Raw genomic sequence first — 17,363 nt, 5'->3', positions numbered from 1 at the left:
TTGCTTTCCTTTTATTTTCTTGAGTTTTCAGTTATGCCATCTATAACTATTTTTTTTTTACTCTAGGGGTCTCGTGTCTGGTTGCGAGAAAATAATCAGCATTATCCAAGTACTGTTCATTCCTGTGCAGAAGGAGTCGTCGTGTTCAGGACAGACTATGGCCAGGTACGTGCATTGCCCCTATTTACATTCTCCTTTCTACCACTCTGTGGAAAAGAAACAATTCTGCCTAACAGGGAGGACATAGGAGAATGTAAAAGTCTAAGGCGCATGAATAGAAGCATGCATTTTATATGACTCGAATGTGGAACTTTGGTTTCAGTCGTGTTGTCCATTGCATATGGACAGCTGGTCAGCTGCTACAGCCGTGTCTGACAGAGCTGAAGGTTTGAGAGCCATGTCCAGGAAGTTACTTAGATCCCAGAGGCTCCGTCCCGCTTGCTTAGGTTACTTGGGCTGTTGCAAGCAGTGTGTTGTCTGCTGTGGTAGCACACCACTGGCTGCCAGCTGGGGAAGGAGGCTGGTGGGCAACTTCTGTTCTCTCCTCCCTCTCCCCCATTTTTTTTTCTTTTCTCTTTGGCCAGAAGAAGGCAGAACAAGCCCTGCCAGTTGCTGACAGCATGGCAATGCTCTGCTTTCTCACTCACTTTTCATTTATCTGTTTATTCTACTCTTCATCAGGCCACAGTTTATCCAGACTTCCATTCTTGCAGCTTCCTTGAAGAAAGTACAGTGGAATTCACATTTTAGATTAAGACTCAGATACAAACAGTTACACTGGTGCAGATATCAGAGTCAGAACGCTGTCTTTGATTTTTGGAGGGTGCTCCCTCCTCAGTTTTGCTTCCTTTTTTCTTAGTTATTTGTACCAGATAGAGGTAGCTTCAGGTAATGAACAAGGCAGAGGAAAGTATGATAGTATGGAAAACATGCTACCTTTTCTTGCTGCCTTCACTTAATGCTTTTCTGAGTGACAAAGACAGAAAAGCATTTCGTTCAGAACCAGGGAACCCCTACTTTTCTCACATGCCTTTTTGCAGGCAGGAAAGGAACTAGACAGAATTGGTGTTTTTTGATGGGCAAGACATAGGTTAAATAGAGGGAGTGAAGAAAATGGGATTGTTAGTCACACAAAATGTCTTGAGGCTGGTCTCAACTGAGGCAGGAGGACCTCCTCAAACAAGATCAACTGAACAGAAGATTCTTGTTGATAGAGGCACACAGAGCTGCCTAATTGGTAGCAATACTAGGCTGTGTTGGATTCAGATTGTCTTTCCTTCATGCAAGAAGGTGGTAGACAAAAGCAGTGAAAGCCAGGTTGTAGAAAGCTGAAGGACCAGTATAACATACTTCAGGTTACTAGGTGTCTTGGACTGGTGACCCAGAGACATACGATACAGGGGAAGATGTCCACAAAGAAACTACTGTTAGATGCAAAGCCTCCTTCCAGGACAAGAAGGTGCCTTTGTGTGTGTTGGTGTGTTCTCAGTGTGATGCATGCATTTATGTTTGCTCGGGTTTGGGAAGTTGCATATTTACAGTTTACATGCGCTATTGAAATTTGAGGCCCCATGAAGTGCAGATGCTGAGACTGTTTCCTCTGTTGTTTGTGAATAAGGAAGGATCTTCCATATTAAGGCATCATAGTTACCTTTTATTTTGCTGTGCGTGTTGTTACAGTAGCATATGCTCCAAGCCACTATCTTCATTAGGCACCTCATTTAAAAGTAAGCCCTAGTTGGAGTGACACAAAAGTTTCAGAGGTACTACCTGTAGTTTTTCACAGAATTTTATAGATGGACACCTGACTGTGAAGAACCTGTCTTTTAGAAGTGGTTCATGATGTCGACATGACAGTCCTTGTACTATGGGAACTGCAGGTGACGATTGTAAAATGGATGGCTTGCATTGGTGCCCTAACATGCAGTGGCAGAGCTAATACCAGCATCCATGAGTGGACAAGCTGCTTGCTAGCAGCTTTGTATACGTGTATTACACGTACTGTTGCCTTTCCATGGTGTACAGAATGCAGGCTGAAAACTCAGGTAATTGGGAGAAGACTCAAGTCACTACCGTAATACAAACTAACTGATTCCATTTACTTAGAAAAGTGATGTTTACAGCATTAACATAAGAGAAAAAGCAAAAAGTTTGTCCTGCTTGTTTTAAGAGCAGGTGTCATGCTATGCTGTGAAACATCCAAAGACATAAGGAGTACACCTCAGAACCAGTGCATGGCACTTAATGTTGCCAGTGGGTCTGAGCCAACTGTGCTCCAACTAAGGGCAAATCAGCAATTTACTGCATTTTAAACTTTAATACTTTTCAAGGCTTATACTTTCAAGGGTGCACCCTGAATTTAGAGGAACTGTGCCAGCTGACATCAGTGCCAATTAATACTGTTCCTCCCACTGCTTTCTGAAGTGCCTTTGGAATATCCCACCCTTGCTGCTGGGTTATCTGTGTGCTGCAGAAGGCAGCAGGCATGAGACATGAATCTTAGGTGACACCTGATGATGACCTCTGATGGCTTTGTGATCTTATGCAATGCTATCCTTCATTTTAAAGAAGGAGGCAGGGCAAGTGAGGGGTGAGATTGCGGAAGTGTGGGGTGATGATGATTTTTTGAAGGGTAGCCAGCATCTTGATTCCAAGACCCTTCCAAGAAGCAATTGTACTCAAGTCTAATGACAAACTGATGAAAGTGTTGGGGCCTTATCAAAGCGCTGCACTGTAGTTAATCTTCTCTAATTCAGTACCCTCTGTTAGGATTTGCAGTTCTCACCTTTCTTTTTTGGATTAATTCTCAAGATGGGATTGGCTGGGCAGTGGGACTAGGAAAGCATGTTTACTAGATCTGTGCTCAGAGCTTTTTTGTATAAACTTGGGTTTCAACTCTTTGCCAGCATCAGTTTGCAGAACAGTGGAAAGGCATCATACCAGAATACGTTACTTCTGAATTTCTTCTTTTTGTTATAAATGGTGGAAATAAATTTGCAACAAAAACCTGTGGCATACAGTTCGCTCTGGAGGAGTGTTGGTTGTAAGTAATGCTCCTGAATGCAAATATTCATGTGTAGACTACACCATACTCTTCAGTGTTAAACAAGTTGCATATCAGGTTTTGGATCACTTCTTGATAATCACATGCTAATATAATTATTCCTTGAGCAAGACTAATTATCCTAGTGGTACCTGTATGTTGAAGTTGAGCAGTTCATTTGTTAATCATTGTTAAAGATTGTTGTCATACTGTTTGCTGCTGCCATCATCCTCTGTGATTTGATGGGCTTGAGTGGAATATCTGCTACATGTGATGTGATACTAAAAAAGGAATTTTGGGTTGGAGGTTTGGGGTTTCCCTGAGCAAATAGCTATGAAACAGTCTCATCCCTTTATGAAAGAAAGGAAAATGTGGCACTTCATTGAGGTAGATGAAAGCCTAATTAAATAAAGGGAGGAGAAAAAGTAGATCAAGGCTATGTTTCACTTCTGTGGCCCAACGTGTTGGAGTGGGAGATGAAAGCTGTAAAATCCCTCTCTTCCATGGCATTGGCCAGTATCTGGCTCTGGAGTGCCTCTGCCATATCTACTGAAGGCTGGCTTTCACAATGATGACTGCAATGAGTCAAGACAGTGTGATGAGTGGACAATTCAGTGTGAATGTTTTTCTCTTTCTAAGCACCCCCCAGATGCTTTCCAGAAGAGAAGACTACTGTATTAATTTGCCGTTTGGTGGGTTCATAATTTTTTCTTTATTTTCTTGTTCCACTAGCGTGTGTGTAGAAAGGTGGTAAATGACTGTGCCTGAAGTTTTGGTAACATCATGTCTGTGAATGTGTGAAGTATGTCAGTGCAGTGTATGAATACTCAGATTTTTTTATTTTTTAAAAAAAGGCACCCTAAACTTTCCTTGCTTGTGTATGTGGTGCATATATATATATATATATATATATATATATATATATATATATATATATATAAAGATGTCATTGCAGGTATTGCAGCTTCTTTCATCTTCACGGGTATTTTTATCTCTATTTTTAAGCTTAAAAGTTATTTTTTAAGGATGTATTCACAGTACAGCAGGCATTTCCTCATTGCCATATTCTATAATTTTTTAATGAAGCTGTATGAGCTTATAAAGTACTCAAGTGAATGTTAAAGAAAATGCTGAAAGCCCTGCCGTCACTGTATGCTTTGTTTGAAATGCCTTACTTGCACATGTACAGTAGAGTGCCAGTGATTCCGAGGGGAAAAATTCATTCAATTTTGTTCTTTTTTTTTTTCTTTTTCATTTTCAAATAACATGAACTTTACCTTATTTCAAATAAAATCCTAGCATTTAGTTTACCCTTATATGAAGGAGGACTATGTTGTTGTCTTAACTTGTACAGATGCACTTGAAACTGTCCCCAAGGAAAGCGTAGATATTAAATATAAAAAGCTTGGGGTGTACAATATCTATCAGCAGAGCTTTGTTGAGTTGTGTGACATTAATTCCAATAATATCTTTCTGGTCTCCTAATGAGGACTCCGTTTTTTCTTCTGTTTCAACATCAAAACATATAGGCAAAAAATGTAAAGAAATGTATAGTCAGAATTCCCTTTGTTTAAGTAGTAATTGTGGTTTGTCTTAGCAACACTGTGTCACTGATGGTGAGTTCTTGGACTTTCAGAACAGCACCTAATGGCACATATTTTAAATAACATTGATTCCCTTCAATGGAGATGTTATAGCTATAAATTTGAGACATAACATGTGTGTAGGGGAAATCTGTTGTGAAGAAATTCATACAAGGGAAGTAAAAGTTCAACCAATTGCTGCAATCTATGTAGTCTGACATTGAAATTTAAGAATACTTAATTGCATACCTGCTTAGTTGACCGAGAGGAACTTCTAAATGAAATGTGTTATAAATAGAAGCAGCTGGGCTTTAATATCCTAAAAATGTAGGTTATTTAGAAACAGATGTCGGATTTCACCAGTAGAGACTTTGTCAGTTAAAACAGCTTTCTGTGAACTTCCTTTACAAAGAAGCCCTTCATGGAATGGTGTTATGTCAGCAAACTCAGCACTGCTCAGTATCCTCTGCTTCAAATAAGAGGCACCTGTAAGTGGTTTGATCAGCAACAAAAGTATTTTTTCCTGTGTATTTAACTTAATACAGCTCTTCAGGGGCATTTCGGCATTGCAGGAATGGGGAGACTACAGGTGTTCCTTGTTAAACACAACTCAAGTATGTTTTCCATGGTGGCTGTCACCTTTTTTTTCCCCTTCTGGTTTGAGGGCTTGAAGAGTTTCTCATTATGACTTCCATTCAGAAAAGTTACATTTCAGATTTGATTGAGCTTTTTTTTTTTTTTTTTTTTAACTTGGTTTTGGGGGTTCTTTTCCTTTGTTTTCTTAAGTTAATGACAGGATTCTGTTGATGTTACCCAGTGATTATTCCAGTAGAGTTTGTTCTCATATTTAGAAAAAGTTATGGGGGGGGGAAAAAAAGGAAAAAAAAAAAAAAAAAACAAAAAAAAACAACAAACACACCCCACGAACCTGCAGGCAAATGGTTAAGCACTTCTCATAAGTACTCTTTTCTTTGCCTTGTGTCCTTTCTCACCCATATTTGGGACCGTTGAGCTGGTTTTTGAGACTGAGTAGTCCTTTTAAACAAGAGTCTTCCGTTCATATTCACAGGGCATGAATAACTCCACTGAAGTTACTTGGCTTAAGCTGCTGAAGTCAGTAGGAGTGTTTATCAGTAAGCGCTGTGTTTGGCTGTGTAGGTTCATGGGATCAGGCGTCTGAGAAGTAAATCCTTCTGGACAAGGATTTTCTTAGTTATCATTGAAAGACGTCGTGCTTGCTTCTAGCTCTTCCATGTGAAGATTTGACAGTATTTCCAAACAGAGTTGTTCTTTTGACTTTTTCCTGAATTCAATATCTATTACCCTTGAAATACACCCTTACAAGGGAGCATTTTAAAGAAGTCCTTTGTGCTTTTCTTTGTATATACAGTGTCTTAAGAAAAATACACAAATACATGCAGTGAACTTTGGTATTGGCTGGTTTTAGTGCTAAATAAATCAATCTCTTTCTGAAAAATTATGAATACATTTCTGCTTTTTAATTCGATGGCACTAAGAAAGATTTGTGGCTACTGGTACTGTGTCATTTGTGCACGTTTGGGACAGCAGATCCCCTGCCTCCAGGGTATGGGGTGAACTCCAAATTCAGCAGCTTTGTATCAGGAAATTGGATTCCATCTGTCTAAACATCATAAAGCGCATATTATCCTGTAGTTAGTTATATTTGGCTTAGCTGCAGTAATTCTCCCGATTATTTCTAGTATACATAAAAAGTGTGCTACTCTGGCTATCTGGATGTTGTTGTCTTGGGCTACTTTGGGGCAGGAGGGGTGTTGTTACTGTTGTTTTTTAAGGGGTGTGCATGGGAATGTGGAAGGAGTGGTGGTGATGCGGGGTTAGGGAGCAGCCGAAGTCAGCCGGAGCGCCTCTTGGTGCTCTGGGTTTATCTTCTGCGGAGAAGTGTTTACATCTTCATGCAGGGTGTCAGCGTTTGGCCTTTCTTGCTGCAAGCATCTGTTGACGCATGTGTAAACATGGCTGGAGGCAGATGTAAGCTGGGTGCTGCCAGGCCTCAGGGAGGCTGAGCCAGGCAGCATGGCCTCGGAGAGGCCCCTCTGTCCATCTGTCCTCGGCCTGGCCATCGGGCTGCTAGGTGGGGCAGCTAGGGGTCCATGGCTTCCTCCTACACCACACATCGTGGGCCACGGCCAAAGCCCCTCCATGTCCAGCAGGGGCTCAGTGCAGGTGTAGGCCTTGCAGCTGAATGCTTTCCTTCATAGAAGTGCTTCCTCAAAACATGAAGCATTACTTAAAAATATTTCATCACTGACGCAGACTAAATCACTTGTAAATTGAACATTTTTTTTCCTGATGCATCATCGTATTATTATTATTTTTTTTTTTTAAAGTACCAGCTAATTGGAGAAATTATTAGTTTGGGTTTTGTAAATTTTCCAAAATATTGGGGAATGCCTCTTTGCTTTAACCTTGACATGTTAAAAAGGCAATTCACACTGCTCAAAAAAAAAAAAAAAAATCATTCTCTTTAGCAGAAGACTTTTTTTCTGAATTCAGGAGTCAATTCAGATTGCCTTTATATCTTCTTTATATCAAGAGCAATATTTTTATATGATCGTTATTCTCTGAGTATTTGTTAAAGGGCAATAGGGAAGAGTCTTTTTCTGTGTGTTTGTCAAACTACTGTGTATTTATTGCATAAAAATACAGAGCAGGTTTATAAAATGTCTTCTAAGATGTGTTGCACATGTGCTGTCCTTACTTTTTTCCTGTTGCTTGCCTTTCTGCCAAAACCACTATCAGCTTGATTAATTCCAGGAAGGGGAAAGTTTTAATCCTGAAGTGAGATATTTTAAAATAAAGGTTGAATCAAAAAATAAAAATAAAAATAAAAAAAATTGGCTGCTAGATCAAGTTGATTGTATTATTCCTGCAGAATTAACGTTCAAGTTACCAGTGCATAGCCACTTTTTGTCAGAAATCAGGGAGATTGAAAGTGAACAGCCTAGAGATTTTTAATGCACAGATGATGGGGGCAGGAAGGCTAAGCAGTGGCCATAAATAACTCTTTTAATGCTGGGTTTTCAAGGGTTTTGTTCCGTGTTTCCTAAACATAATGGGACTGTTTGCTTTAACTATACTGAAATTAATTTGTTTGGCATTAGTGTGGCTGTTGTTAAGTGTTTTACTAACAACGCAAATTAAGCCTGTATGAACAAAAGCATTTATCTCTGCATAGAGAGTTGCTTTCTGCTTTTTATAAGACCCAACTGAGAGCAGTTAATATCTGAGCTGCTGACAAAGGGGTGCGCCTTGTGTCCCCGTCGCTTGCTGTGGCCACGTCATCAGCTGTGGCTACGTAAACAGTTAAGATGTCAGTCTTCTCTCTTGCTTTCTGCAGAGAGAAAATCCAAACCATCTGTGCTTTTTTGTGCTTTTATTATGCTCATACTAAAGATAGCAAAACTGCTTTTGTTTTAAGATTAAAGCAGATGTACACAAGCTGCCATATTACTTTCTTTTGTAAGAGAATACAGTTCAGCTGTTCACAAAACACAGAAGGGAGTTCAGGCTGCCATGTGCCAAAAAACGACAACAAAAAATCCATAGTGTTGTGATGAGTAAGCTTGTCACCTCGATTGTTTTGTTATTACTGAATTCCCTTGGATGTGGAGCCAGTCTCCTTGTTCAGTGCTGTTTGTGCTTCAGGGTATGCGTGGTTTGGGTTAAGTGAAATTACACAAGGATAACTTCGGCCTGCAGTGCTCAGTTGTGTTCAGGTGAGATTTGGTACCTTGCAGTGCAGATAAATGGTGGTGACCAAACACTGACATTGTGACTTGGAGAAGGCTCCCGTCAACTTGTCTGTGAACTTGCTGTCATAAGGAGTTGAGTTAAATCATCAGTTCCATAGAATGTCCAAATACTTTATTTAAAATAAATTTAAAAAAATAATCTAAGAAATGACTGTGTAATTTTGAAAGGGATTTCACTGAGTAAGGGCTTGCGAGAAAATGCTAGTGTGCATGAGCAATTATTTTCAGACGTGGTGATGGTCCTGCAAAGAGATTCTCCTTGTGTGCACTGAAAGCCATCCATGAGCTGGTCCCGCTTGGAGCTAAAGTTTTGGAAAGTGTAGAAGCACTCATGCTACCTCGCTCCCTTGGGGACAGGCGGCTGTGCTCCAGGAAACAAACGCTGTCTGCGAGCGTGAGCTGTGGCTGTCTGACACTGCAAACTGCTGTGTAGCAGGATCACAGACCTATTAGCAGGTATCCTGTGAGCAGAATAAATCAAGTGCTGCTGAGTGTGTTTGTTTCTCTGATAACTGGCCTCCAGAAGAAAGTATGAGCTCAAGGGTCCTTTGTATGTGCTGTATATGCTTTGTGTTTGGAGCTACTGTGTGTTAGCATCGGGGCAGCACCAGTTTCTTCTTTATGCTGTCAGCCTGCAGAACATCAGTGAAAAGACATAAATCAGTAGTGTGAAGGGTGTAATTAAGGGGAAAAAAAATAAACGTGTGTTACGGAGCTTTGAAAATCTTGGGTTACTATTTCAAAATCAAGTGAGTAGTCAAATCAAGGAGGAAGAAAAAGAAACAGTAACCATCTGGCAGGTGGTCAGAGTACTGCATTGGTGGTCACAGTCATCCCAGTCAGCAGGTACCATGAGGCAGTGGTAATGAGGTAGGGAAGCAGCCAATGTCCTCTTGCAGGTCATTTGTGGGAGGCTGTGGTGCCAGTTTTGTAGGATACAACATCATTTGATCTTTCCTCTGTGGTCCCTTGAGTAAATGTTGTGATAACCATTACCTTTGTATGGAGAAATATGGAAAATGTATCCGCATTTCCAGATATCCTTTTCTGCACAAGTTAACTTTAAAACAAACTAAATCTGCAGTCATATTGTAATTTTGATGTTGGATCACTTTTGAGGCCTAAAACCCAAAATACGCTCCACTTGAAAGATGAAATACTTCTTGTAGAACTTCAAATTCTGTTTTGACCATGTCTATAGTGGGAGAACTCTGTTTTCATGGCAGCTAGCAGCAAATTCAGGAGCATGAAAGTATATGGAGTGTATTGTTTTGTAGTTAGGAGTTGCAGAATGTTTGTGTTCTTGAAGATTTCAAAGCAACTTTTTGTTTGAAAGCACCAAGCTTTCTAATGGGAAGGACATCTGAGCAAGATTTCCCCTAAAGCATTTCTGCAATGCGATAATAAACTCTTTTAGTTGCAAAAGGAACTTTAAGTGCTCTTTCATAGTGGTGCTTTTATGTTCACTAAACGAGGAGAAGGGAAATGTTATCATAGGTCACATGCCTTGCCCTCATACAGCACACTTTATTTTGTAAAGCATGTAAGTTCCTATTTAGTATAAACATGATGGAACCAAGAGATGATTTAAGGAGGTTTATCTATTCAAGCTGTCTTAACTAAGGACTAGCAAAAAAATTATATGGGAAAAGCTTTGTGTTGCATTGTGAAGTTAGGTACTGGAGAGCCAGGGAATGGTGTGGTGCCTCTTTTTGCATAGTAGAATAAGCAAAGTAAAACCCATAGGCAGGGAGGTGGCTGTGGTAGACATGGGTGAGGAGAGAGGAGTGTACCCCAGGGGAGGTGCTGGAGATGTGCTTGGGCTTCTCTGTGTTCCTCAAGGAGCTACAGCACCCGGCCCAGATTGACTGTGGTGGTTAAAGGCACCCAGCAAACATTAACAGAATGGAAAACCTCAGTTAACCTTCTTCAGTTAATGAGACGCACAAGGGAGGTGGTCCTGCCATCCTCCTTTCAAATGCTTGGATGTGAGTGAATGTTGATAGCTGGGGCAGAGAGCTGCAGGGGGAAGCAAAGGGAGGTCTCGCTCAGCAGCAGCTGGAGCTCGCCACAAGCAGATGGGCTTTCCCGAGGTGTTCAGCCGCCAAATATCTGAGGCTCTCCTGAATGTTCACTGTGGGATTTTCCTTCAGTGATTTATAACTTTGTTGAACTGATGACTTTTATAGGAAAGATAAAAATCTCACCTCTTGAAGAAGTTGCTCCCTTTCAAAAATAAACATACGTTCTCCAAAGAATGGGCTGGTAGAGCATTCAGGCATTGAATCACCAGAATTAGTGTAGGTGAGTGAGATAAAAATACTGACTTTACTATGAAAAGAGACTTAAAATAAGCTAATTTGAAAATATATGCATCATCAGTAAGCTATGTACCTGACATTGAGTGCTTCATCAGAAGCTTTCCAAACGTAGCAGAATTTTAAGCTATTGAAAACAGATTCGGGAAGGGAATATTTAGCAATGTTAATAACCAGAAATGCCACAAGCCTGTAATGAAAATAATGATGCATCTTTTACTGCTGATTACTTCTCTTTTGAAAGTACGTTTTTCACAAGCATCAGCAAGGAGTTCTAATTAGAAGTAAATAATAGAATATGTTCCATTATTAATGCTGCTTTCAGGCAGGCATTTAATATACATTGAAATCTGATGGCCAGACTTTGTTGGCATTATCTTTGCATCATTATTGGCTTAAATGCAATTAAAGAGGGTATCTGTCACCACAAGATTTGCCCAGGAAATATGAAGTTCTGACAAGGATAATTCAAGGTCTGTGAGGCATTTGAGATATGGTAATGGTTTTCACATGTCCTCTGGGGAAAAGAAGGGAAAAAAAAAAAAAAGTGTGTGGGGAAGCAGTATTTCTCTGATTGGGAAAGCAAAAGAAGCATGACAAAGACTTGGTAAGTTAAGAATATGAGCATGTCCTTCTAAGAAGAACGTGACTGCTGCACAGAGCTTTCATGTGACTGGAAAGATGTGATACAGGCAGGGGCAGCATCCAGCACAGCTTGGGCAGAGTGCAAAGTAGGCAGAGAGGCAAAGAAGTGTAGGGCTGCTGTGAATCTAGTTTGTTTTTGTTTTGTTTTGTTTTGTTTTAATATCGCCTTCTGGTTTCTCCGGGTGATTTTTTGTCTCAGATTCCAGATCCAAGTGTTAACAGATCAGACCAGACACTCCTGTGCAGATTCGGTGTTAACAGTTTGGACCAGACACTGCTGTGCATATTCAATTACTCCAAGTCAGCTGCTGATATCTGTTAGTCCCAAGCATGCCTAGTGTGTACATATGAAACAGATGTGTTCAAATGCATTTAGAAAGTAGCAGAGCTATCTCAATGCGATGTGGTATCTTAGTGCCTCTGATAGGTTGATGCAGCTCTTCGGCAAAGTATTTAATGATGTGTACATATTCTGTGTAGATGAGGTGGGAAATGTGCATGTGTGCATGCAGATGTGCACATGTACAACTAGTCTGCCACATCAAAAAAACACTATTTGAAATGTCTACTCTGCATCATATGCGCATCCATTTCTGCAGAAGAAATCCCAGGCAGCAGGGTAGTAGCCTACAGAAGTTTTCTGAGTGAAGACTTGACTTTCCAGACAAAATGTTACACTAATGCTAGATTAAAATAAAGCCCCAGACCTCAGCTAAAGAAAACAGAGAGTTAGAACAGTATTCGCCTTGTGTTATTGATAAGCCCTGCAATTCAAACAGCACTGACTCTGAGTCAGTGCTGTTTGAGTATGAAACCCCTGCGACTGACTTTCTGCAAACTGAACAAACTGTTTCCTGTACCTGATGTCCTCAGAGCAGATTAGGCAGCTTGAAGTAGGCTAAGATTTAGACACCACAAACACTGAGTTGCTGAAGCTGTTCTTTAGTCATGCATTTTTGCATGACTTCTAACCTATGCACAACGTGATGTAGTTATCAGTTACAGTGTGGACATTATGTAAATATTAGGCAGCCTATCAGATGTGGTTCAGGGTTGCAGTTACAAGCAATGCTTCCTCCATTTGTGCATGAAAATGAAAAGAAATGGTTGACTAGCAATGGGTAACTGATTAGGGAGCTATGGGCAAATATTACCACACTTACACTTGCAAAACAAGTTCACCTTTGAAGTGCTATCAACTGAAAACTGTGGTCAGAAAGACTTATTTTCTTGAGAATTTGCTGAATGGAAAATGGATTTATTTTTGTAGCAGAAGATGAATTAACTTTACTTTTGGAAGTTGGTTCCGGATTTTTTCTTCACTTCAAGTTGCAATCTTAAGCTCTTAATACCCGTGAGGTAATGTTGAGACTTTCTCATGTGAAAGAGAATGCAATCAAACTCATTCCCTTGCTTGATGCAGATCTTAAATTCATTTTTGATTTTCATTTGGACTTAACATGCAGGAACATCCCATTACTTCTACAGGATTTCAGCTGTAAAGGGATGCCAAGTAGTGAGCGAGCCTTTGCACAAAACACAGATGAAGCAACCGAGCTCCTGACTGAGGTGTCCCTTCTTGTGCTGCGTTCCTTGGATCAGATTTCCTTTTTGGTAGGCACTAGGGGCAATAAAGCGTAAGATACAGAAGGAGAAATAGCTACCTTCTGAAATTTCAGGCTTGCTGACCAGTTCAAAACACACTTGCCTTTTGGAAGAGTTTGTGAGATGATGGAAAAGCAGAAAAGAAGTCTGGATGCTAACCTAGTAGTGTCATCTACTGATACAATTGAGCCTTGAGCACTTCTAGCTTTGTTTTGTTTGAAGCTAATTTCCAGCCTGGCAGGAACTGTTCTCTTGATGTGAGTTTTTTGTTTAGCCTTCTCAGTGCAGCACATGCTTTCAGGAGATGAGCTTGTTATTTCTGTCTGCCAGAGACATCCCAGTATCCCCATCTTGTTCTTGAATTACACAGCCACCAGCTTACATGTCTCTAGAGTGAGTAACAGTTCTTTGCAGTATGTGGGTAAATATTTACATCTCTTTCCCTCCCACTTGGTAGAAGACTTCAGTCTAGTACAGTACAAAGTGCTTTGTTTAGAGGAAGAAAAAAAATCATTGTTTAGCTCTTCAGTTTGATTTTGTGGGGGCGTTATGTTTATTTAACAAAGGCCAAACTAGACACGGCATGCGTTTTGCAGCAAAGCCCTGCTTTCACCCAGTTTCGCAGCTGGGCTGATGGATTTATGAAGAGGTGATGGACTTCAAGGTCATGCAGTGAGTCAGTGGTAAAGCAGAACCTGAGGTCCTGCTGACTCCAGCGCTTTGTTTCATAGTCAGACCTTACAGCTTTGTCTTCACAAATGACTGCAGCAAATGAACCAAACTCACTCCCCACTACCCCCTGCCCCGCAGTTAATTTCAATAAGCAAATGCCGTGGAGGATGTTCTGCTCATTTAAAATGAGGTCAATTGATGTCGATAGGCTGAGACTCGTCCTGACAGTAGGTGAGGAATTCTAGAAGAGATTGTGTTGATTCTTTTTGGCTCTTGGGTGCTTAGAAATACCAATTAAATGCAAGTAAATTTGTGTGTTGGCTATTGCTACTTGCATATTTACTGCTGAGCAGTGGTATGTGCGGATGCTAATCTGTTTGCTAATCCATTGTACCAATCACTGCATGAAGGCAAATTGCCAAAGTGAAGCAATTGTAGTGCTGGATTGATTGGAAAACTCATTGCAGGTTTGGGCCAGTGTCTTCCTCTGCTGCAGGTGGCTACCCTGAGCTGCAGCAAGGAGCTTGGTGTCTGGAGCCAGCAGAGGCATTCTCTGCACTCGAGAGGAGCAAGTTGTTCCTTGGCATACATCAGCAACTACAGGAGAAAAATCAGTAAAAATTTCTTGACACTCTCCTTTAGGTGAATGTGATATTTACTGTGTGGCATACCTGCTGCTAGAAAGGCTGGCTGTTGGTCCTGTGGACTTGGAGGGGAAGAGTTCCTTAGCTTTAAAGGAGTGTGCCAGGTTTTTGTGCTTGAGACTTCAACTTTTTCCAGAGTTTGTGTAGATGGCAAGTTCTGGCGGTGGCCTTCAGCCAAGGGCACTGCAGGGTACTTGCTGACTGAGGCAGAAACGAGCTTGTAAATACTATCCCTAATTTCCAGTTGAGAAATTTAAGAAGTGATTGCATTTTCTGTTAGTGAAAAAAAAAAAAATTAGCAGTCCACCAACTGAGAAACACTTGGTGTCTGCACAGGTTTGCCAATGGCAAAGCATCCGGTAATGTTGCCCTGGCATGTTGGTTGAGGTTGGAGTCACCTGGTGGTGCCACTTAAATGTTGTCAGCACTGCTTCCAGCTCCCATCCGCACTTCCCTTTGTGCTGCTGCACCTGACTTCAGGTCTGGCTTTCTCTGTTTGAAGGTTCGGGGTCTCATGAGTATGCCGTGAGAAGCTTAGTAATGAAGTCATTTTTTTTACTTATTTTATCTTTTTTTTTTTTGCTTCTTTTTTGTTTCTTTATCAGCAAGCAGCACTTTGAACACGCATGTCTTTTAACTTTCTCATCACAATGAGATAATGCTAACTTCTAGTATTAAAAATTTCTTCTGTTACGCATCAAGTGTAGTATTCCAAGGCCTTTCTTTCCTGAGTTATTTTTTGTTTGGTCCTCTACATATGGATGCAAATGGATATATTAGCTTTACTTCTTTTGTGATAACTGTGTTTTGGCCTTGATTTGAATTCCTCTTATCAATTGCATCTGCATGCAGATGCCTTGTCAGGAAAGTAAGGCACCTTACTATCTGTCAGTTGCAAGGCAAAAATAAAATCTCTGCCTTTATGCATTTAATAGTAAAATAATAGAGATCTTATCAGTAGTTAGAGACGTGTATTGCTAAGCTCAGCTGAAAACTTGGTGTGTGGTAGGAAATCAAGCTAATACATGCTCCATCCGTTAAAAGGAGCAAGCACAGCATGAGGCCAGGATAATGAGAAGAGTATAAAGGGAACAATGAATTTTACTGTTAGACATTTTTTTTGAAAGCTCATTATTGGACATCAGGTTTGTGAAGAGGTTTGAAAGAAAAGCCAGTTCTTACTGTTAGAGTACAAGTGGAGTTTGAACTTTATTTGAAAAGATCTTGAATCTCATTACAAGTATTTTGATCTACATGGTAGCAGTGAGAGTCTGAGTTTTGGTCTCTGAGCTCACAGAAAACTTAGTTAAAAACTTAGTTTAAAAACTAAGTCTAAAACTTAGTTAAAACTTAGAAATTTGATATTTAAAGTTCGGTCTTTTACTTCTTGCTTTGTGTTTGAAAATAGGTCTGTGAATCAAAACAACAGCAAAAACCCTGTGTTCTTTGCTTTCACGTTTTGTATGAGAAGTATTGTGGCTTTTCTAATTATAAGTAGAAACTGCACTATAATCAGGGGAGCGTCAACTTTTTTTTAATAGAAAGTACTAACAAATGCAGCCTATGACAGGCTGTGGGGACCTTTTCTGCTCCTAATAAGTTTCCAACAAAGCTATTAGGCACGTGTGTAATAACGTTGAGCGTCTGAGCATGCAGCAATGCTCTGAGCAGTACCTGGGCTGTGTTTTGGCGTAGAGTATGTATACGAGTTGGCAGCTTGGTTTGGTCAGAGACTCCCATGGACTTCACTGAGGTTTGAATCTAGCTGGGGGTTGGTGGAGGGCTAAGCATCCAACCAACCGGGATGAAAGTTGTGTAACTGATGAAGATTACAGTTTGAGTGTTGTTGCTTGAGTAACCAGCATATGCATTCCTTACATCCTCTTCCACTGGAAATAAACATATGGTGGTGGCTGATCTGTATGCTCTTCTTTGCCTTACCATCCAGTAGCTTGTTTGAACTTGTATAAGTAGTGCATCTTCTGTGATCTTTAACTGGAGGTAGCATGTTGAACTTGCTAACATGTAGAACTCCCGTGTGTTTTGGAAGCCTGTACCATGCCTTTTCTCCTCGGGAGGTTGCTGTGTGTGTGTGCTTTGGTGGCTTGCACTGTGAAATGTTCATTCACTGTGTTTAGCATCAGGTTTGAAGTGCGTGTGTGGAGCCTTGTGCTTCAAGGGGATGTCACTCTGGTGCTTCAAAGCATCTTTCATATCACGTGGCTGGCTAGACTTTGCCTGTTAACTCACATTTGGGCACAGTTCTTTGGAAATAAGCTTGTCTTTCTTACCAGATCAGATATGTAAACAAGTGCCCGTGTTCTTGGTCTGTTGTGAAGGATCATGTTTGGAGGGAGGAAAAAAAAGGGCCTTTTGTTTGGCACTCTGCTAAGCTGCATCTGCTGCCCAATGCAAGTACCGCCTTGCATGGTCTGAAGAAAGCTACAGCCCAATAGTGTCTGTGAATGTTTTAGCTACAGTGATACAAATTCTGACATTAGCATTTCATTTTGATATCAGAATGTCTCCTTCCTCTCCCCTCCTTGTCTTCCCAGCGCTTTTATCTTTGACTTTCTGGGATGTGGTTTGTGCAGAGTCAAAATAAAAATATCTCTGTGGGTACTGATACCATTATAACTTCAGCTGATGTAGCACAGTGGTTTGACTACAGTGGTATGGTTGTATCAGTAGAAGGACATCCTTGTAGTTAGGCACTGAGTTTTGCTGAGGCAAAGCTGTTCTTGTTCACATTGCAACTGTGCAGAAAACTCCCCTGGCATCCAAGGACCCAGGCTCTGCCCGCATGGCATTGTCTCGGATGCATATGGAAAAGGGTCAAGTGATTTTGGTTACAGCTGAGAAAACTTTGTTGGAAAGGGTTTGATCTCAGTTGCTGGTGCTATAGCAAAGCAAAGGACCGCTAGGCTGCTGTATCCTACAGCACCAAGGGAATAGTTTTTGAGTTTTATTGCGACTGTATTTCAATTGGATTGAACTGTGTCCCAAAGGGCCTAGAAGACAACTTTGGCAGATGTGCTAGCACTTCCCAGTTGAGGGGA

At 40.7% G+C, this 17,363-nt stretch overlaps 1 protein-coding gene across 2 annotated transcripts in view; it reads left to right on the top strand.

Annotated features, from left to right (window-relative positions):
• The window catches only part of MYO10 (myosin X), a 162,753-nt gene that overhangs the window by 31,364 nt on the left and 114,026 nt on the right, over positions 1–17,363 (top strand). For both annotated transcript variants that reach the window (XM_084510863.1, XM_084510864.1), the window contains exon 2: positions 67–165. In XM_084510863.1, coding sequence (XP_084366989.1) covers positions 67–165 — 99 coding nt within the window. The remainder of the gene's footprint in view (positions 1–66; positions 166–17,363) is intronic.

Source organism: Aythya ferina (assembly GCF_964211825.1).
Source record: "Aythya ferina genome assembly, chromosome: 2".
NCBI lineage: Eukaryota > Metazoa > Chordata > Aves > Anseriformes > Anatidae > Aythya > Aythya ferina.
The sequence above is the reverse complement of the archived record's forward strand: the minus strand, read 5'-3'. Positions and strand labels throughout refer to the sequence as shown.